At 42.3% G+C, this 21,433-nt stretch overlaps 1 protein-coding gene across 6 annotated transcripts in view; it reads right to left on the reverse strand.

The window, feature by feature from the left end:
* The window catches only part of SMG7 (SMG7 nonsense mediated mRNA decay factor), a 52,680-nt gene that overhangs the window by 24,239 nt on the left and 7,008 nt on the right, over positions 1–21,433 (reverse strand). For 3 of the 6 annotated variants that reach the window (XM_064515581.1, XM_064515582.1, XM_064515578.1), the window contains exons 2-8: positions 8,746–8,777; positions 7,659–7,776; positions 6,536–6,668; positions 2,736–2,907; positions 1,785–1,856; positions 634–784; positions 146–281 (exon numbers count right to left, since the gene is read on the reverse strand). In XM_064515581.1, coding sequence (XP_064371651.1) covers positions 146–281; positions 634–784; positions 1,785–1,856; positions 2,736–2,907; positions 6,536–6,668; positions 7,659–7,776; positions 8,746–8,777 — 814 coding nt within the window. Of the gene's footprint in view, positions 1–145; positions 282–633; positions 785–1,784; positions 1,857–1,950; positions 2,244–2,735; positions 2,908–6,535; positions 6,669–7,658; positions 7,777–8,745; positions 8,778–20,460; positions 20,613–21,433 lie in introns of those variants that run through there. The other 3 variants (XM_064515580.1, XM_064515579.1, XM_026101023.2) reach the window with 3 other exon arrangements.

The following is a 21,433-nucleotide window of genomic DNA, read 5'->3' on the forward strand; positions in this document are numbered from 1 at the left end:
CCATGCAAACCTTCCATAGCTGGCTACTCAAGCTAGCTCACTACATTTTAGCATGTGAAAAAGTTATCATCGGTCTGTAATTTCAGAACTCTGCTGCTAAAAATATTCTCTGCAGTGTATTAATTAATACAGTGTTAGAACTAACCTTGAACTGTTCTTCCAGCTTTTCTCGAAGAGGGCTCAGCTTCTCCAAGCTCTTACTCAGGTACACATGACCATGGAATTTAATAAATGCCTTGATGAAGTCAGACACACTCCATCGAGTCTTCACCTCATCACGACTACAGTGAGAACAGAAATACTTCACTTCAGTCCTTGGAACTAGACACAGCTGCACATAACATTACAATTTTTTTCTATGAAGTTCAAGAAGGGAGGAATGTCCACTCCAGGCTGCTTTTCATGTTGGCACAATATGCTTACCGCCTATATACATTATTCATGCTCAAGAGCATCACAGACACAAACCATTCTTTGTTCCATACATGCATAAGGATGCTGTGACTGGAAGGAGGTCAAGCAACTTCTACTTTGTTCCCAATACCAAATATGAATGCTTCTGGCAAGGGAGGTAAATTTGGAGGAAGTCTGTTCCATCTTATCTGAAAAAATATAAATCATACTTAGTCTTACCTCTCCAGTGCTTTAGAAAGTGCTTTTTGTAGGTTAGTGGAGGCAGCTGGGAAAGGAAACTTCACAGCAATGCTTCTGCAGTAGTAGAAAATTGTGGTCAAGTGGTCTCCTTTGGAGGAAGCTAGAATAGCCAACTGATTATAAGGCTGACCTAGGGGAGAAAAAAGACAACTTGTTATGGAGTGAAGCATGTTAGATTTCTGCCTAAGTCCGGTCACTTTAAAAGGGAGCAAAAACTCCTAAGATCTTTAACAGACAAAATTCCAATTCATTTGCTGACTCTTTTACTCAAGCCTCATTTCAGTACCACTCTAATTCAGAAGCTTACAGGTTTTTTTTCTTTTTAATACACAAATCCTTTAAAATTAGACAACAAATACGGCATAAAATTTTGTCTAAAGACAATGCTAGTCAAAAGCAAGCCTTTGCCACCAACACATTTATCAGTATCTATCTGGACAAAATCTAACCCAGTTTTGCCTCATGATCTGTCATAACACAGAAAAGACTAAATAGCATCCACTTATCCTTTTTTGCCTATAAAACATAAACTTTTCTAGTTAGAATATGGAGAAATTCTTAATTAAAATGTAGCTAACTAAAGCTAAATTACTGATTCATCGGCCTGGCTTGTAAGTGATTTATCCTCATCACCACGCCTACTATTTGGGCCATTGTAGCCCAATAGCTAAAGGCTAGATACCTGAACAAAACAAGCTCTAAAACTGCATGAGCAACTTGAAAAGCCCAGTACTAGCTACTGAACTTTAGAAACTGGCATATGAACAAGCAACAAAAGAAAAAATGCAGCTGGTGGGCAAGTTTCCATTAACTGTACTTAAGAATGTATAGATGTAACATAGTATATTGTAGCACTGGTAAAGCCTTAGACTAAAGCTGCACTTTAACTTCTTCATTTTTAAAACCTTTACAAAAATGAGACAAGTGATACAGATCAGGCAAGCAGCTATTATCCAAATAATCGAGTAATGGATTAGGCTTTGTTGCAGGATTGTTTTCAACTTTTTTTTTTTTTTAAAGGGTGAGTGGAGGCTTAAAGAAAATCCCAAGTTTCCAACTGTCACACAAGAAAAGCAAATACCTCAAATCTTCCTGTGGAATTATGAACCGAATAGATATGCCAGACTCACCATTGGAAGGGACAAGCTGAGCTGCATGTCTGTAGTAAGACTCTGCCTGGCTGGTCTGATTCCTGTAGCGAGCTAAGAAAACAGAAAAACAAGTTTAGACCAAAAACCAAAAAAACCCACCACCACACAATTCTCCTGCACCTATTTTTAATACAACTCAGCTTACCTGAAGAGCATTTTACTATTCTTTTAGCAATAAGCATTAGAAGAACATGTAATTATATCAAGCAGTACGAACATTCAACATGCTGAGTTTTAAGGTGGTTGTTTTCTGTCCACGTCCTATTGTCACAGCTTACCACTTCTCACTTAGAAAGACACTACGTCAATAGCATTGCATCCAAAGAGCTACAAATTCTTTTCAGACCTCTTTGCACAATCAGCAACTGGATCTACTTTTAAGTTATTACAATAGCAGTTGCAGACTTCTGTAAAAATAGAACTTTTGACAAGACCTAGCTCTAATCTAATCAACATGCAAAGAAATAAACCTATTGAGCTTAGTGTAAAATAGAAACCTCACTTCTGAAAGGCTGGATTTCTAACCTTCTCTTTTGTGTCTAAGAGATTTAAAAGTAACACGCTTAGAGGGGGAAGTATGCTAGCCTGCTGCAACAAGTTTCTGCAATAGTCACCAGTTTCAACATTTTGCCGTGCCTACCAGCTATGACATGACTATGCGAGAAGTATGCTAGAAGAAAGCAATTCTAGCAAATCACTACAAAGTTATCCTTAACTGCCTCTCTGCTTTAATACGCAACACACTGAAACAGTCCAACAGCATTGCTTTCCAGACCGCTCCACCTGCAACAACCGCAAAACATGCGGTCAGCCACGAATCATGGGAGACCACTTGGTCTAGCAGCTGCCCATGTCACGATTCCTGTTAGTGAAGGCAGAATACAGAGGTAGAACTCAACGTCCCACCTCTTTTCGCTTCAGAAAACTCACCGATATCTCCAAGGTGGACAAGGCAGTGCTGGCAGATGTAAGAGCAGGAGCTAGACTGCGGCTTCACAATAGCGCTGGTGTGCGTCTGTTTATTGCTAATGATTCCCAGCTGGGAAGACTTCACACGACATGGCAAGTCTACATTAAAAACTGTGCACAATTCCTGTAATAACTAGAAAAATAGGTCTAGTTTAATAGCAGTTAGAAACAATAATCAGAAAAGCAATGAAACAACACACAGAAGTAACATATGCCATCACTCAAAGAAGCATGGATTGACACTGATAAGCTAAACATATTTTAAGCTAACAAGTGTAGGTTACTGAAAGTGTGAACTGGAATTACATTCTTCATACAGAAGTCAGCTAGCTTCACACTGCATTATTTTTCCCAGAACCATAAAGAGAAGTTTTCCTGGAGCTGTGCATCCCAATCCAGTAAGCATTTCAATTCCCACAGTATTCAAGTTACCAAGCATACAAGAGTGGAGACAGATAATCAGGGGTCTAAAAGTCCTGGGGGAAAAAAAATTAAATAGGTCATTTTTAAAGGGAAAAACAGTGCTTTTTATACCTAGATGAAGTGACACCATCCTCAGGGTGGGGGTAATGAATGCCATTCATCCCCCAAAGTTTGCTCCATCATGAGAAAAAGCACTACTTTGACTTACAGTTCAGAGGGAAGCTTGAACAAAACCAAATTTGCAGGCAACACAAGGCAAAAGCAGCTGGCAGTTCAACAGCTGAGCTGTCCCACTGCACAGGCTGCCCAGCCAGCAAATATTTGTGCTAAGCTCAGTCAGGCTCATTCAAGGAATGAGACAGCAGCTACTTAATCAAATATTTCAAAAGCTGATCCAAGGAAAGTCTGGACTTCGCCATTCTACTCAGTGTTTTTGAAGTTTTTCCCCTGTGGACTCCGGCAAATAGCCTGGAATCAGAATTACTCTGTATGACCAGTTAACAAAAGTAACTGTTTCTATATGCCAATAAAAAAAATATATATATATATAAATAATTCAACTGCGTTACAAGGTTTAAAACTTCAGACAAAATTGACAGACTTCCCCCAGCTGTGAACAGACCAAGGGTGGTGTCCCCATTCCAGATGATGAAGGGATACGGAAAGCCCCAGGCTGATGAAGAGATTGGTGCGCTCTTCATGCACTCGGTTGTAACGATTTGAAGATCGCAGCAGGTAAAAAGTAAAGGTTCCCTAAACTCTGCTGAGCTGGAGGTGTCACAGCTCACCCAAGAGCTTTCTGCTGGCTGCTTAGAGGGCAACATGGCATTCTTGCTCGCTGCAGAAAAAGGGTTGCTACGCTTCTTCCCTCTCTTGTTCTGTCTTTTATATGGGGAGGGAAGGTAAAATCCCCAAAGTAGAAAACATCTCACAGATGAAAACTGGATAAAAGAGAAACCTGACATCTTCCAACATGCCGAACTGCAAGAATTCATGCTCTCCTTCAAAGACGTCGTTTACACAGGCCTAGCCCTTGGATGGCAGGCGCCCAGCCTGAGCAAAACTGCCGAGCTAAAAACACAACAATTAACATCAAAGCAAGCAGAGAAAAAGACACCCCAGGCTCTGGTGTTGTACACAAGAATAGCAAAGCTTCTGGATACACTGCAGAGAAGAAAAACACCTACACGAGACGAAAGGTGTAAATGCTAGAAAGCCCTCAGCAGCCGTGCCGCAGCCTGCCACGCCGGCTCCTTCAGTGAGGACCGTTCCAAAAAACCAATGCCCAAGGAAGGAGAGGCCTGTCAGCCCATATCCAAAATGAGCAACATGGTGCAGCCCAAAACGAGACGCCTCTCTCAAGCTTAAACTTCACACTGATTTTGAAAAAAGCCTGAGGTTGCTGCCTTGCATGTGTTCAGAGTCAAACCCAGGACTGATGCAAGGAGCGTGAGCTGTTGTGCGTGTTGTAGCCTGAAGCAACTGCAAGCCAGCCAAGACAAAGCTTCATCAGATAACTGCTTAGGATATAGGTTTCAGCAGTGGCAACAGTTACAGAAGCACATATCCAACAGGAAGAAAAATAAATACAAATAAAAAGGAAGTTAGCTTTATTAAAGCCATTACCATACAGAGATTCTTATTCTCCACGCTCTACCAACTGAAATCTAACACAAGTGACAGCACAGGCGAGGATCTGGCAGTATGAATACATACACAAACTGGAATCACACCCCTACAGTATCATGTATTCACAGTTCCACATTACCTATTAAAAACAAAAAGCCCAACAACAGCAGAACAAAAAAGCCCTACAATAAAACCTCTTAAATGAAAATCAGACGCTATAGCCAAGCTGGAAATCAAAAATCACTTTTTCCTGCACAGGTCTTTTGCAATTAACCAAAAACTCACAACACTTAGCTCAAGAGCACTCATCAATACAGCTTTGTTCAAGTAGAAAAGTTCATGCAGCTGGAGTTTGCAATTCCAAACAAATTTTGACAAACACACGGTATTAAGACTGAAGATATGCTTGTAAGACTGGGAGACTTAATCACAAAACAGCCAGTGAATTATGTTATTAAACGCAAAACAATACTTTTGGGGACAAGTCCCCACCTTACTTATAAGTGCAACTGTGGTGGGCACTAAGGTATTACCACACAGAAAAAAAGCGATACTTATTGTAGACAGTGCTTGGAAAACATTAGCTCAACACTCAACAACAGCATTAGGAATTATGAGGAAAGAAACACAGAACAAAGCACAAAACATTATGCCACCGTGCACCCACAGTTTGAATTCTGTGCATAGCTCCAGTCGTTCCAGAGACTTAAAAATTAAACAAAGATATTCAATATTGTTCTTATCTTTTGCTAATAGGAGAAATAGCTTCATATAGGGAAAGTCTCGCATTTTCCAAAATGAAAAGGAATTACAGCAATGGCCCAGAAAATCATGAATAGTAGTGAGAAGGTGAATGGGAATTTTTAGAGAAATAGCAAACAGAAGAACCAAGAAGAATACAGAGAAGTCATTAGTTAACAAGTTTTGGATGTGTTTTTGTTTTTTAAGATAACATAACTGAAACAGAATTATTCACACATTATTGCAGAGACCAGCGTATATGGATTCAAGTCAAATGGACCGGACAGTCAATGAAGGATAGGGTCTCCTAGTAGCTAGAAAGCATGATGATCCAGATACAAACTAGCTCCAGAAGTTCCCAAGCAAACTTACAGACAGAATGCAAAAGAGCACAGCAGGAAAAGTATCATTCTGCATTTTCCTGTTTCTTCTGCTCTCTCCCTGAGTGGTCACAGCAAACTACTGCCAAGGGACAGAATATGAGGCTAAATGGACCTAAAGTGGTGGGTTTTTAGGCTTTGAAGCAGATGCTACAGAAGGGGACTTAAATGGTTGCCACGTTTCTATGGAGTACCAAGACAACCACCAGATTCACAGAAGTTTAAGATCAAGTAAAGGTTTCAGCTGATCAAAAGCACATCACCAGCTTCTTAGATGCGTTAACATTGGGTGATCCATAGCAGTGACAGCTTCATATGCTAAGAGAAAAGATCAGATTTTATCTGCCTAGTAAATTGATTCTCCTGTCCTTCCCCAGATTAGCACCACAGTTCTTCATGTCCATATAGCACAGGAGCTCATCTCTCATGAAGCATTAAACATAACCACTTGCTGAAGCAGCACAGAAGATCTGACAGAGGACAGCAAAAGCTTTATAAAGGACTCACACTCACGCAGTACAAGGCTGAAACAGGCTTGCTTCCAGACTGTGCAGATCTACTACAAGCAACACACATTTTGAGACTCACCTGTGTGTAGAAGCCACTAGCTGCCTCTAAGAACAGGGAAAGGTTCGCCTGAACTTCACTCCGATTTGGATTTGCTCTATTTTTCGCTTGACCCTGTAGCGTAGTGATCTGATTTTTAAAGGCATGATTCCAACTGAAAACAAAAGAAGCGTTTTCCTTTTTATTTTGGAAATGTCTTATCACGCAGATAGCAATCCCTGCCCCGGCAGCAGGAAAGAACTGTTTAATTACAAAGCATTAGACATTAAGATTAAATGTATTCAAATTCAGACAACATTCAGATTAAAAATAGAGTGTTAAACAAGGAAGAACCACCTTTCCCCATCTCAGAGCTAGACAAACTGATTCTGATCCTGGATAGCTAATACTCTAATAGCATAAATACTTGCTCTGTTAATGGCTTAGATCTAGGCATCATAGCTCTCTCCTCTTAAAACAGGATGTGGGGCATGGAAATCGGAGTTAAAAGTCATTCAGCTTCTGGAGGCAGGGACAGAGCAACTCTGACAGCCTGCTGATCCTGCTTCCCTCACAGTGCTGAAAAAAATCACATGCTCCTCTTAACTAAACCTGTTGCATCACATGTCTGCATCTTAAATAAGAAGGGCTGGACTCACCGCATGGAGAAACTCGGTAGGAGCTTCCCCTGATTCTTAAGGCGCCTGTCACGAGTGCCCTGGTAAAGCACTCTCCCACTCTTCCTCCCTCTGCCCAACCCGAGCTCAGAGAGCTTAACGCAAGGGTCTTGACAGCTATTCTTCTCTACCATTGCACCTTGCTCAAAGCTCCAGGCTAGTGCATTAGGAAGGACCTTCCTCCTTTCTGCTCCCACCCTTCTGAGGGCAAAGACAACAGATTTGCTTTCCTCTCTCCCTTCTATCTTCCTCACCAAGAACCACTCCTGCATGAAACGGCTGCTGCTAATTGCCAGAGGTAAAATACTCATCTGAGTTCTCTTGCTCTATCCTCTAGTAACATTCTCGTGTTTCACCCACAACACAGCTTTCATTTTAAAGGAAATAAGACCGTCATTTCATAGGATACAATCACTGTTCTGTAAGTATTGAGGGTTTCCAGCTAATCAGCACACATTATGCATACATATGTTGACTGAAGTACTTACAGGTCTTGCTCCACCTTTTTATCTAAAGCATATTCCAAATCAGTCACTAGCATTTTCTGATATAAGTCCTGCAGAGCCTGTCTGGACGTCCAGACTTCTGCTGGACCCAGCTTCGAATCTGGGCAAAAAAAAAGCAAAAACAAAAGATACAATGGTTTTTGTAGTGTACAAATTTACAGAGTTATTCCAGCTGATTTTTCACTCACCTACCAAGTGAAAGAATATACCACAGTATAAAGGTACCCAATGCCAAACACCCACTTTAATCACAGGTTCGGCAAAACCTTGAAGTACAAGAACTACAGAGCCTTGCTACTGGATGAGTTTTAGAAAGATTCCAGTTGAAACTCAAAGTCAGTGGAAGAGAAATCCATCAAGGATTTCCACTACTACTGCTAAATAGGCCAGACCCTGAGGCGAAGCAGCTGGCACCGAGGAGAATGCTCTGGGGCAGTTCTGCTGCCCACTTGCCATTTTCCAACTCTTCGCTAGCCATCTGCTTTTCATCACCGAGGGTGAGCGCAAACACTGCTCTCCTGCTACCACAATAGAGCGAAGCTTCCTGCGCCTTGTAAAATCACCTAAGTAGGTGCTGCTGGAGCACAAGGGATGAGCCTCAAGCCAGGGAAACCCATCTGCTGATGGTGTGCCACTCCGGCTGGGCCAGGTGGGTCTAGTCAGTTAAGAGTCCCTACCTGTTCCAGCCGAGCTGCTGCACGTCCCGTACCAACCTGCTACAAAGGAGATGGCCGAGCACACGTTCCTTACGCCAGCCGCTTATTGCATGGTTGATACATCAATACAGGCTATTTTCAGTTTACAGAAATGCATGCAGTTTAAAGGAGTAAGGGCATAACCTCTATCTCCACAGGCTTTAATACACCCAAATTCAACTTTAAAACATGTGTTTTTTGATCCAGAAAAGAGGGCCACAGATTTCTGTTTATTCACATGTGGAGGACAAACCTTTAACATAACGCGCACCCTGTTTACAGAATCCCGATGAATGGTAAGCGTAAGAAACACAGAAGAATGAACGGGAATCAAGTATTATTAGCGGCATCAGTTATGTAATAAAGGCAATTACCTGTCATGTCAGCCTTCAGGACTTCTGCCTGCCTGTAAGAAAGCAATAAAACAGGAAATTAGAAACTGATCAAAATAATCCAATTACGCTACAGCAAACTCATGCAACAGTGAGCACAGAAAGTGGGGCCAGCTCCTTGGAGGCTGCCTACAGCCTAACCCAGCACATTTTCCCCCCTATGAAGTGCAAATTTGAGCTACCGTTGTTTAACTGGGTGACTTCCTCGGCTATCATACCACGATAAGAGTTAATAGTTCCCCCGTTTGAATTAACGCTGAGTAGTCACACACGAAATGTCCTAGCCAGCAGAGCCCAGAGAAGGGAGCAAACACCCAACTGTGCCTGCCAGCACAGCCCTACAGACCTGCTCCTCTGCGCTGCCCTCACTTTCCTTGAGCGGAGGCAATGGAAAGAGCACGGCTTCCTCGGTTACCTCTCTTCCTCGCACTGCCTCCCTAAGGTCACAACTTAATCAAGTTTTCAAGAAAAAAAGGTGGCAAGGAGCATACAGAAAGCAGCTGCCATTCCCTCACTGAGCTGCCTCTGCAAACCCCCGCTGGCAGCACAGGCTGGCAAACAGCTTCTTGAAGAGAGGCCTGGTTAAATAAATATTTACAAATGGTCTATCAGATGGAGCAGGCAATCAAGATGCTACTTTGCACCGCAAATCTAACGAAGCAATTTTGTGACACTACGATTTCAAAGCCTGAACGCGACTGCTCAGAAGAAAGCTTACTCTGCCGGTTCCTTTAAGCCCCTGCCAGCTTTGCCGTCTTTTCTTGGAGACAAGAACGCAATCTGTGTTGCCAGAGCCATGATTCCTATGGAGGTGCTTATGCTCAAATGCAAACGCCCAGAGCTAACGACACCCCTCAAGGCGGTCCTGGTCGAACCGTGAGTGAGGATACTTATAACCGTACCTGGATTTTCTTCAGTATTTCTGCACTACTGCTGAGCAACGCAGGCTCAGGATCACTAGGGAGCATCTCGATCACTAGCGAGCATCTCTGCTGGCACCTGGAGAGCAGATGCATCGCCGACTCCTCCAGGACACTGCACCGCAGAGCCTTGGCTGGTGTTTAGAGCCTCCTAGTGGACGGACACCGGAGCTCGCTGAGACGGGCAAGAGCTCGTACGGCGCCGGCGTCCTTCCTAATTCCTTACGGATATTGTCGGGCAACCCCTAAGTCAATCTTTTGTCTGCATATTTTCTGGAAGTGTCATACTGAATTCACGCTAGCCTGACTCACTCCGAGGCTTTGGCTGCCAGCAAACTTGGGGCAACTTGCTTACACATTTTATCATTTCAAGAGCATTTTCTCAAACAACCCGTTGGCCAGTTTGCCCCAGCAGTTCAGAGCCTTGAGGTCAAGTGTCCTGAAGACCTGTTTGTTGGTCCAAAGCACACAAATCACAGTTTATCAAAATTAATATTCCCAGCATCTTCACTGAAATATAGTTAGGTATATCATGATAGCTATTCTTTAGCATAAATTCAGCCTAGGGCTTTACCTTAACTTGAAGTGCACTTTTAATGAACTGAATTGGAGGTTTTTATAACAGTTCAACAGCTAAAGGAATTCTCGTTTGATTCAAATACTCAAAAAGCTTCAAAACTTTCAAACCAAACACTCAGAACTAAAACAAAAGTACTGTAGGCTTAACATATATTAAAATGTAAATACCCCCACGTGGCAAAAGCAGCTTTCCTGCCCCTGGGAAGTATATGGAGCCCTGTTTTACTGTAACTCAGTGCACCAAGTTTAGCCTGGAACAAACCACCTGAGTTAGCAAAGAAAAGAGGACATACACATTCTACTTTTCCTTTTTTGAGGTTTACCACTCTTGACCAACCCAGTTTTCCTCAAGCAGAAAGAGGAAACAAGTTGATCCCTTAATTTGATAAACACTACAGAAACCCAACACCACCAATAGAGAGATGTCCTTCCCATACATATTTTAGGCTGATGGGTACACTAAAAGATCACCTATTCCTACTTGTGCTTTTACGCTAGGGAGAAAGTTTGCTCCGCTTGTTTTTAAAATCCCCCCCAAAAGACAACCATGCAACCTCCCTACATAACTATTTTATTGCTTAATGATGGTTAGGAAGCTTTTCCTGAATCAGCAGCCTAAGGCACCCCTGCTGCAAACGGAGTCGTCCTTGCAGCACATCCTACGGACACACGGACTCTTGACTGCTACCTTTGTAGAGCAGCCACTTAAACACCAAAACCCTTAAACCCCTACTCTGAACCATCAATTCTCCCTCGCAGACTAAACCGTCAATCTGCATAAATTAAGTTTTCTAATCCTCTTATTGCCACGCTACCTTGGACTGCAGCATATGTGGACTTCAAGTATCGCTAAATGAATGAATCTGCTCTACTGTTGCCACGAAAAGGGCTCATTCAAAACATGCAAAATAAAGAATATCAGATGTGTGTGTATATATATATACACACACACACACACACACACACACACATATATACAAGAAAACCATTACATCTCTAAGAGGGCTGTATTTGGAAAGTCAGACCAGACAAAGCCAAGCTTCATTTGCTCCATGTTCCTCTCAGTTACCCAAAGGGCAGGAGCCCTGCGAGATCCGCTCTGGCAGGACAAGTCCTGTCCCCAAAGGACATGACAACCCCACCACCCGCAGGCACCGAGAACAAAGCTCTGCTTTCTAACAGTCCTGAAAGAGAACTGCCTTCAGCTTCCTCCTGCAGCAACTTCAGCAGCTCACTTATCACAGCCCCTGATAGGGATTTGAGGATTTTCAGTACTAAAATGGGAAATGAGTCGAGGCAGATAGCCAGATAAAAGCAATCAGAGTCCAGTCGCTTGTTTGGTGAATATTGTACAAACTAAACTATATTCATGGTCAGGGTAGTTTCACTCCAAGCAAGAATTTGTATTTTTGCACTTCTCTTCCCCAGAGGTACCCGCAGAAACTGTACTGTAATGAAAAGTGACTCTAGTCTACCAACCCTTAACAGGAGATAAGTGACCAATCTGGAGTCCCACTGAAGGAGAAGACCACAGAGAACAACTGGCCAACTTAAGGCATTGCTGGAAATATCTCCTTCTTCCAAAAAGGGAAGAAGAAAATAAAGGTAGGGAATCCTTTCTTTGGAGGAGAAAAGGTAATTTTTCCATGATAACGTACTATTTTTTAAATCATTCCAATAGGTGATAAGGCTGACACCCAAAAGGACCTCCAAAGCAACACCAAGCAACTACTATTTTAGATTACTTCCAAAAAAATTTGAAAAGCTTAATTCCTTAAAAAAAAAAAAAAAAAAAGCTTTATTCATGCTGATTCAGAGCAAGGGAAAGCAGTAGGAAACATTAACAGCACAGGCAGCGAACAATGTTATAAAGCACAATTATGGGAGAACAGGGTTGCTCATGAACACCTAAACATTTTACCCAAGACAACGTTCACGTCCGGAGTTCAGCACCGGGCAAAAGTTACTGTCCGGTATAAATGCTTGACAGCTTTATGTGAAACAAGTGCTCTCTCTTCAATTCCTAAGAGTAAGCACTAATATTTCATAAAACATAAAGCCTTATTAGCAGTTTTTAGAAGCTGCCTGGGCACTAATCCATAACAGCTGGTGAGCTTTGCTCAAGGTTGGGTTTTGAAAGATGATACAGAAGGAACTCGGACTTTCCTGAACTATTTTGTAGACAGTGTGCATCGACTGCGAGCTGTCAGAGACAAGGTTTGTGGGGTTTTTTGGTGTGTGTGTTTTTCAGGGCTTTGTTTTTTAAGCACAATTTTTGCATTGGGTACAAATCCTGGATTTGTACAGCTGAAGAACAGCACCAGAGTACTTCAGAAAGAACAAAAAAACCCCAACAAAACAACTTTTTGTGAAGTTTTCTTCACCCATTCATTCAACCTCACCTACCTAAACACAGGCCTTCGGAGCGCAGCTCCATTTAGCAGCTCACCAAGCCTTTGCCTGACAGGGCAACTGGATGGAGTCAGGATTTCACCCCGATACCAGGAGTCTGATGCAAGTATAGACTCCACTTATGTATTTGTGCTTAGGAAATGCACTGTTAACAACTTTTTTTAGGCAGCTTTAATTGAACAAGCTCTTTATGTTACAAGTGCTGCCATTTAATTTAAATGACCATCGTTTTCATAAAGCACTTAAATCACTGGCCTCACGCGCAGGGAGGTTTTACTGATGTCAGCTAGTACTGACATAGCAGGAGATCCTCAGGCTGTGAGTCATCGAGCTAAATGCTCCTCGTGTCTAACCTTTTACACTCAAAGGACAGTCTTCACACATTTGGCAACGGTCTTCCTTGGAAAATCATCTTCAACAGTAGCCAGCTTATTATTTTTACATGTGGTAAGTTTAACACCTTTTACTGTTGCAAGCAGCTGAAGGCAGGGCAGAAGTAATCTTCAGCTAAGGGCCTAAGTGTCCTCAGAGTCAGCTTCATTCAAACCCATTTTTTCCCCTCCGGTTGTCCAAAGATGGGAAATAGAGGTGTTTCCAACAGGTAAACCTACCCCAAAGCAAGTTTATATATGCTTACTCTCCTATGTAGTCCATGGGGAAGGAAAGGAGCATCCTGCCCTGCTCAACCTTCTAGCGCTCGACCACCCCCACTGAACGCCGAGGTCTCTGCTCTCCCTCCTTCCAGCCTAGAGATGATGTCGATCCAGCCTGATCCTCGCCTACAAACATGAGTTAAATGCCTTAGAAATGGTATCTGGCTACGGTCAGTTGTTCAGCAACAGCAATATGTCTGGGTCGACTCTGTAGAGCTTTCAAAACGTCAGTCAGGAGAGTAACTGCAAACTAGATACACGGCAATCCGGGCTTGGGAATTCGAACAAGGACAGCAAGGGATAAAGGGCCAGCTCGGAAAAGCTCAGCTGAGTCTTCCATGAATTCTAGCCATTGGTTCGTAAAAATATTCTTAAAATATTGAATATACTGTTCTTTAACTTTCCATCTTGACCTATTAATTGTCTGGAATACTATTTCACTGGAGCCACCAGGGAGAAAGCTAATCTCTCAAAAGATGCTGCCCGGGGTTAAGGCAGAGGAAATTTTTTTTTCAGCAGTGCCTTGTAATCCATGCCACTATTTACAGCCTGCTTCCCTAAAACGTACAGATTTCAGGAAGAAAATTAAAAAGCTCTGCTTGCTCACATACCCCCATTAAGGAACTGTCACTCAGCACACAGAAGTACTGGTAGCTCTTAGCACCATGGTAGTAGTGAGATGCAAGCGGTTTACACCTGAACTAGTTACTTCACTTTCCATGATAATTTTGCAAGGTTTGAAACCACGCAAGGAAAAAGTGACAGAATTACTTTATGAACAGAAAGCAAATTATGCCCTTCAACACCATCACCTTTTGCTCTCTCAACTCCACGCTGATCGGACCACGTACAACTTCGGGTTTTGCTCGTGATAAATACACAGATTCACACAAGGAACTTTGCAAGGCCAGTACTCATCTGTTACAGTACAATTACTGACTTGGCAATATCTTCACAGCTGCATTAAGGGCTGGAAAATGCAAAAGTTATTACAAAATTAAAGCTAACGTTCAATTATTAGACTTTTTTACTCCTTTGTCAGCATTATAAAAATCATGCCCAGAATTAATCCAGAAAGGACACAGAAATCAGACAGCATAAAGTATATCAGCTTCACTTTGATAGGATCAAATCGGTTTCAAAAAGTATGCTATTTCTGTGAGCCTCGCAGAGATTAGATGCAATTAGAGAGCAGATCACCAACCTCCCTGCACATTTTAAGAAATCTCACAGGCAAGCATTATAGAGTACTCGATTCGATGGCTGGTAATTACGTAGTCAATTTAATGCTATTTTCTGGCTACCCCAATAAAATATGCCATCTCATCAGTCTGTGGAGCTAGAGAGCAGAGTAGCTGCTATGAGGAACTAATTACACGAATAAAATAGATTTTTCCCCTGGAAAGTCTACCTCACTTTGCATGAAGAGGGCAACAAATTCAATTTTCTCTCAGTCCTAACTTTCAGCTGTGGCAGTTCTACTGCTGTCTGTAGCCTCCACTAATAGCTCCAGAGAGAAAACCGAGAAATCGTGCCTATTTTCAGTGTCAGTTGTTATTCTCCTTGCTCTCAATCCACCCTCAAACTATCCTTTTCCCAGCAGCAAAAGCCGATTCTGCTGCAGCTCGGGAAAGCTGAGAACAATTTGCACAGACATGAACTGCAGAAGGGGACTCAAAACTACAGGCAATCGAGATACTAAGAATAACTTCCTTGCTAAGCAGCAGGTGGAGAAAGAGCAAATATATTAGATATCTATGTATCACCACCAGAATTGGAGGGGGGAAAAAAAGTGAGTAATCCCATAATCCCTAATCCCGTGCTTGCAATAAATTGACTAAAATAGACGTGGTGGAGAGAGGTCTCCCGCAGTTGCTCTGTGTGTGGACACTGTTCTGAAATAAGTCATCTTAGAAGTATAACAATCCTGGAACAAAATAAAAAAAACATTCAATAAATCAGTACCACTCATTCAGGTGAGAAGGATAAAAGAATAAGTAGCAAGGGGCCCCAAAAGAAAATAAACCAGAAAACATTTGTATTAAACACTGAGGTTTAGCTGGGGCTTGGAAAGTCTTCAGCATATTGAACATGCACTTTCTATGCACTGATACCAAGACGTATGCCCAGACAAATAGTCAAGACCTTCAAAAAAAAAAAAAAAACCCACAAAGCCTAAACCAAAATTACTGATCTTCAGATTATTCACTACAGTGATTCAACAACAGTACAGAGCAGGTTTTTGCCCAACTACACTCATTTTAACTCACAATTAGGTAAACAACATACAAATAAAACATATATCCAAACAAATTTATGACACAACCAGAAGTTTTAAAATAGCTTTTTGGAAGAATTAAGAGATTTTTCAATGCAAAAGGCCACTGCATAGTTCACACAAGCTATTACAATTAACATTTAGATTACATCTGAGCACAATTCTAATTGCAAATTACATCTTAGAAATTATTTTCAATTCTCCATTTTGAGACAAAAATGTAACACTCTGGAAGCACAGAAATGGAATTAAGATTGACCATCACTCAGAGAGAATTATATCCATTTCTGATAGTTAAATGGGTACTAAGCGTATTACTGCCAGGAGCTTATGGGGGCCTCAGGAGCAGCTCCCCATTCTCACTTGGAAGCACGCAGGCAATGCTGTTTTGAAACATACTTTTCAACCCAAGATATCTGCAAAATGATTTTTCCAAAAAAGGAGCTATGAAATAGGAAGAGGCAGAGTCCTCTACCATCATAGGGTTAATGCAGCCCTATCACACACAGTAATTTCAAGTGAAAGAAAAGGATGCATGGTCATTATGCTCTCAGACCACACAACCAGCAACATTTGCTAGGTATTTCAACAGAAGCACAAATACGACACGAAGTATCAAGGATATGCGTTTGAGCTGCAAGGAGCCAAGGAAAGTGCTGCTGCCGGATCCCAAATTCATCTTCCGGTTAGCAACATCCAGCTTTCCCTGTATTCCTCTGCTGCTGTTTCCCTAAGCTCAGAAGAGAGGCAGCACATCATTCCGCTCGCTAAGGACACGGCACGTACCACTGATGGAGAGCACAACCTCTGAAGTTTTTCCAAACTATACAGAATAACTTTCCTAGAGAGAAACCTGTCACCTAATATTTGCAGGTGCATGTCTAATACTAAACTCTGTCCCCATACTATATTTGCAAGACTGTTCTCCCCATCCAGATGGGCTGTCCACTACAAAACCTGAGAGTCCACCAGCAAAACACACATGTTCCTAGAATATATAAAAGTTGCTTTCTCATCTGTGTTCAGCTGAGACCCACGCGCAATCAAAGCAGCTCAGATCTAGCAAGTGTTATTAGCTCAGACATCGTGAAGCAGCACGGCTACACTGCTAGGAAGAGGGCAGCTTAAAGCTTTTAAGCCTTCTAAAACACAAGTGGGTGCTAGGGAAGACCAATTTGGGTATCGCTCGCCCGTTCCCCTCCGTGGCGACGCTAAGGCAGAGCAGCAGCAGCCGCCCCGCGGCTCCCAGGCGTTCACCGGAGCCGGGTGACCTCCGCCGCCCTCGCCGCAGCAGCGCCCAGCCGACCCCGAACGGGGCTGCCGCCTCCGCCGCCGCTCCCCAGCAGGGCTCTCTTGGTTATTTGCCGGTTAACCGATAACTTAACCTTCCCTGTTTGAAAAATTAATGAATTGGGTTAGGAATGCTTCTGAGCAAATTTGTAACTTGCAAGCTTAACTGTGCTTTTGGGGATTAAGCATTTTTTAAGATCATTTTAGTTCAAGTTTAAGTGCAGTACTTTAGATATAAAACCAGCAAGGACTCTGTCTCGAAGAAAAGAGCACTATGTTCAGTCAGCTGCTATCGGTGGCTGCTTTGGGAATAAAGCATGGAAAAGTTTTTGGTTTTAGCCGATGCTCGCCAAATAGAAGCTCTGTAGAAAAATCAAATCGCATCCGGCTCTCAGCACTCCCAGGACTGGTCTCTCTTTCAACAGTTAGACCAGACCTGTTCACTATATTTATTTTTTGCTCCGCACCAGTTAAGGAAAAGGCTCTACAGCATTGGATTATCACATCCAGCCTGAAGCACAAACAAATCTTATGCCTGGAAAGGACCTTGAAAGGTTACGCAGTCCATGCCCTTGCCCCGATGCTATTCCTGACAAACATTTGTCTACCTTATTTTTGAAGTTCTCCAGAGGCAGAGACTTCAGTGTCCCAAAGCAGCCGGTCCCAGGGACCTCGCTAGCTCCTTCGCGCAAGGCGTTAGGTCTTGCCTTCAAGGAGCGCAGCAGGCCGCAGGTCCCCCGCAGCCCAGCCTCGCCGCAAGCGCCCCGGCTCCCTCCTTCCACCAAAGTCCCTCAGCAAGTGCCACCGGCCTCCCCCAACCTACTGCTACTTTACTAACGTAGTGAAAAGGCAGGGACTCGTCCTTGCTTGGTCAGACTGAGGACACATTTTCCGAATCTTTGCTGCAAATGAAGCAAGAAGGGATCACGCGGGGAAAAGACTCAGCACGTGACTGCGCATTTAATGGTTATTAACTCAACACTTGGGTATATCCAAGTTGCACAAGCAAGCTCAGCTCTGGCATTTCACTTGCAGCTACAATAAGCTGGAACTGTTTTGCATGACATTTTAGCATACTCAGAACAAGTTTAAAAACAGAATAATTTTGGCAGTGTATTTCAGCATTTGACAATAAAGCACGGGGACTACATTAATCATGCTGTTCTGTCCTCAAAATCTGAAATCCGCATGTTCAACAGCATTTTCAAGCATACAGATGAGACTCACTGCACCTTTGCCTTTAAAGGCTCAAAGATCTTCATGATTTTCCTACCTGTCACTCCTAAAGACAAGATACTCCAGGACCACATCTGAAAACTTAACACTCCAGCATAACAGTTTCTAGGTTTTGCTGCCCTCAAAGGATTATTTCATGAATTAAAGAAAATACAGCATATTATATGATTATATATAACATAATATATATTTTATATTACATATTTTAAAAGTATCAATGTAAAGTATACAGAATTTTACCTGTCTCATTTTGGGAGAGTATCCCAAAATTCTGAGAGCATGACACAACGTTACAATAGGCATTTCTCACTCTCTTCAGTGCTCACTTCTGCCTAGCAACTTACAATAGAAGCTGCCAAAATAGCTGTTAGTTGCCTGAACAGCATCAGCAAGTGTTTGATATCTTCATTAGGAATATATTGAAAATATCTTTCAGGTTAGTTTCAAGCTTTAGATGTTATTTCAGTCTTTGATATCAAAAACAGGAAGATGACTATTTTAGCTAAGTTTTGTCTACACACACTGCAAGCCAACCACCTCTTACTACTGTCTTTGTCCCAAGCCCTGTAACTCCTACAATTTACTTCCAAAAAAAGAAAAACCCTCTGAAATCTCTAAAATGAAATAGTATAGGTATATATAAATGGAGAAAAAGCTGCTAGAAGTTCATGACCTAACACACATGTGACATACTCCTAAATTAAGGTCTTCTGTATTAACTCAATGTTGTCAAAGCACGTTAGGCAGTTTATCACTTTTCTGGTTAAAGATTTTACATATATACTCACCTTTACACATATCAATGAAACTAAGACAAGCTAAAAAACCTTTAAGAGCTTTATTAAAAGCTTACTCTGAATCTTTTGGTCATTTTATTTACAATCAGCCCTCCTTGAACCACAGAGATTTTTCTCCACATTGAAATAACATTTGCTCGAGTTTACAGTAGCATCTGCTGCTAGTTGTTAAAACTCTAGAAGCTGCTACAGTTCTAAGTTTTTTATACTTTTTTTTTTAAAAAAGTGATTAAATTCTTCAGAGACCATTTTTATTGCTAATCATAAGGACCTGCCAACAAAAGTGGCTTTTTCTGAGGAAAAGCTGGCTCGATCAAGCCGCTCTGCTCAGAAGTTTTATCACCACCTTGCCCTCTACAAGGAAATACACTACTTGAAGACTGACAACTAGTGTCTATTTAATAGCCAAAAGAAGTCTCGTCCATCCTACTTTCTCCTCCTCTTCACAGGTATAAGTGGTTAGTTTTTCTATTTTAAGTTATGAGCAGCCTTGAAAGACTACCCCAGAGACCCTTCTCAAGGGTTTACTACCGTTTCGAGTGTACCTCCAATTAAGAGCACAAATACCCAAAGACACTGTCAAAACCAAAATACAGGCAGCAGAAAAAACTGAGGCTGGAGTTGGCCAAAGGCTCCTCGCAGGCTACAGGAAATCCTGGTTTAATCACAGCTCTTTGAGACATAGCAATATCCATGTGCTTCCTTCCAAACCACAGCGAGACCAAGACAGGACATGGCAAAGCAAGTATCAGGAGCTTTCATGCCAACAGAAAGCACAATAACAAAATATATAGGCTTATCAGGAAAGGAAGGAAAAAGATACCGTCTTTCCAACTGATTTATCACAAATTCATTCCCTTCTATTTCTGACACGTTACCTAAGAAGTCAAACTGCTGCTGGTAACAGTACAGATCATACCAGAGTCCAGCGGACCCTAGAACCGGCTGGCCCAGAACAAGCTGCCCTTTGCTGTATCCTGATCGAATAGAAACGCTTTAATGAGGCCTCATTAAACCAAGGCACCAAGAAACACCAGAGCAGGTCTTGCATAAAGTCTCTTGATGCCCAAAAAGTATATTTTGTTGGGTCAAAAAGAAAGTCTAACCTCTTCAAGGTTCTGTAAGGTAATGCGAGCAACTTTTCCCCAAGTTCATTTGAGAGAATCAATCAGGTGTCACCAGAAACACATTCAGAGCAAGTTTCTCACTTCCTAAAAGCTAAACAGCAGCTTTCTGAGACACTTTAGTGGGGGCAGCAGACTGGAAACAGCCAATGCATCAGAAGGCAGGGGGAAGGGGGGAAAAAAAGAAAGAAAATCAACTTACACATACCAATATTAGATGAAGCAAAAAATTGTTCAAAAGAGCTGAGCACTAGAAGATACTTTTCAACAACACAGACAATGAAATTAAAATATGAAAAATTGACTGCTGATGCATTAGAGACATCATAAGTATTTTCAGAAAATGACATGATACTTTTTGCCCTAAAGGTGGAAGAGAGAATTAACTCTAGCAGGACTCCTAAGTACCTCAAGGGTATCTCTGATTTGAGTCCCATCAGTGAAATTCAGTCTGTCGCCCACGGCAGTGTAACAATCCCAAGAGACTCCTCAGCCTTCTGGTTCCTTATGATAATCCCTTGAGTGCAGAAGCCAGTGTGAATAATCCGAGAAAAGTCCTACTGGAATACAGAAAGAAAAGAAAGCAGGCCTAAGGTTACTCAAAAAGCTCTTATTCCATCTCACCTCACAGCATTTCATCGACCTGAATGGGCAACTGCTGAGGTAACTTGGAGGAATTGAAAGGCACAATAGGAAAACACTGCTTAAATCATTCCCCCCTCATTTGGTTGTCTAGGAGGTCCCCAAGCTTATGATCAGAACCACTTCTCCAGCTCTTCTTAAACTCAAATGGGAAGAAAAGCCGCGGCCAGACAAGGCTACAAACATGGCCTAAGGGCAATACTCAGCGCACAGCTGACAACGTGGAACCCGGTGACGAAACCCACCCACACTACAGCCAAAGAGCATGCAACAACGCGAGTATCCGAGAGGCACATACAGCACAGCCACCAAGCCTGCCGTACGCAACGCTGAGAAACTACAGCCCAAGAGTCACATCCATGATGCCTTATCTCCTTCCATAACAAAGGTTAAGCCGGTCTTCCCTTCTTTTCCCTGGGATAAAATGGAGATCCAGAATTGAGATGCTACTCCCGACCCCTCCCCACACAAAGGAAAGCCCATGTTTTACTTAACGCCACTAAAACCTACCACCTCACTAGCAATACATTACAAAAAACACAGGACTAAAGTATGCGATTCCAATAAGAAGAAATGAATCTGTGTTTTTATCCCCCTCCTCCTTGACAGCAGCTGTGAAGTTTTGAAGTGAGATGAGGACAGGTCTCAAGTTCAAAGAAACAACAGCAAAGATAAGCAGCCAATGGCCTCTCACATACCCTCCTTATACACTGTAGATATATTCCTGAACTGCTCTTCC

The sequence above is a fragment of the Dromaius novaehollandiae genome, chromosome 8 (genome assembly GCF_036370855.1).
Source record: "Dromaius novaehollandiae isolate bDroNov1 chromosome 8, bDroNov1.hap1, whole genome shotgun sequence".
Taxonomy (NCBI): domain Eukaryota; kingdom Metazoa; phylum Chordata; class Aves; order Casuariiformes; family Dromaiidae; genus Dromaius; species Dromaius novaehollandiae.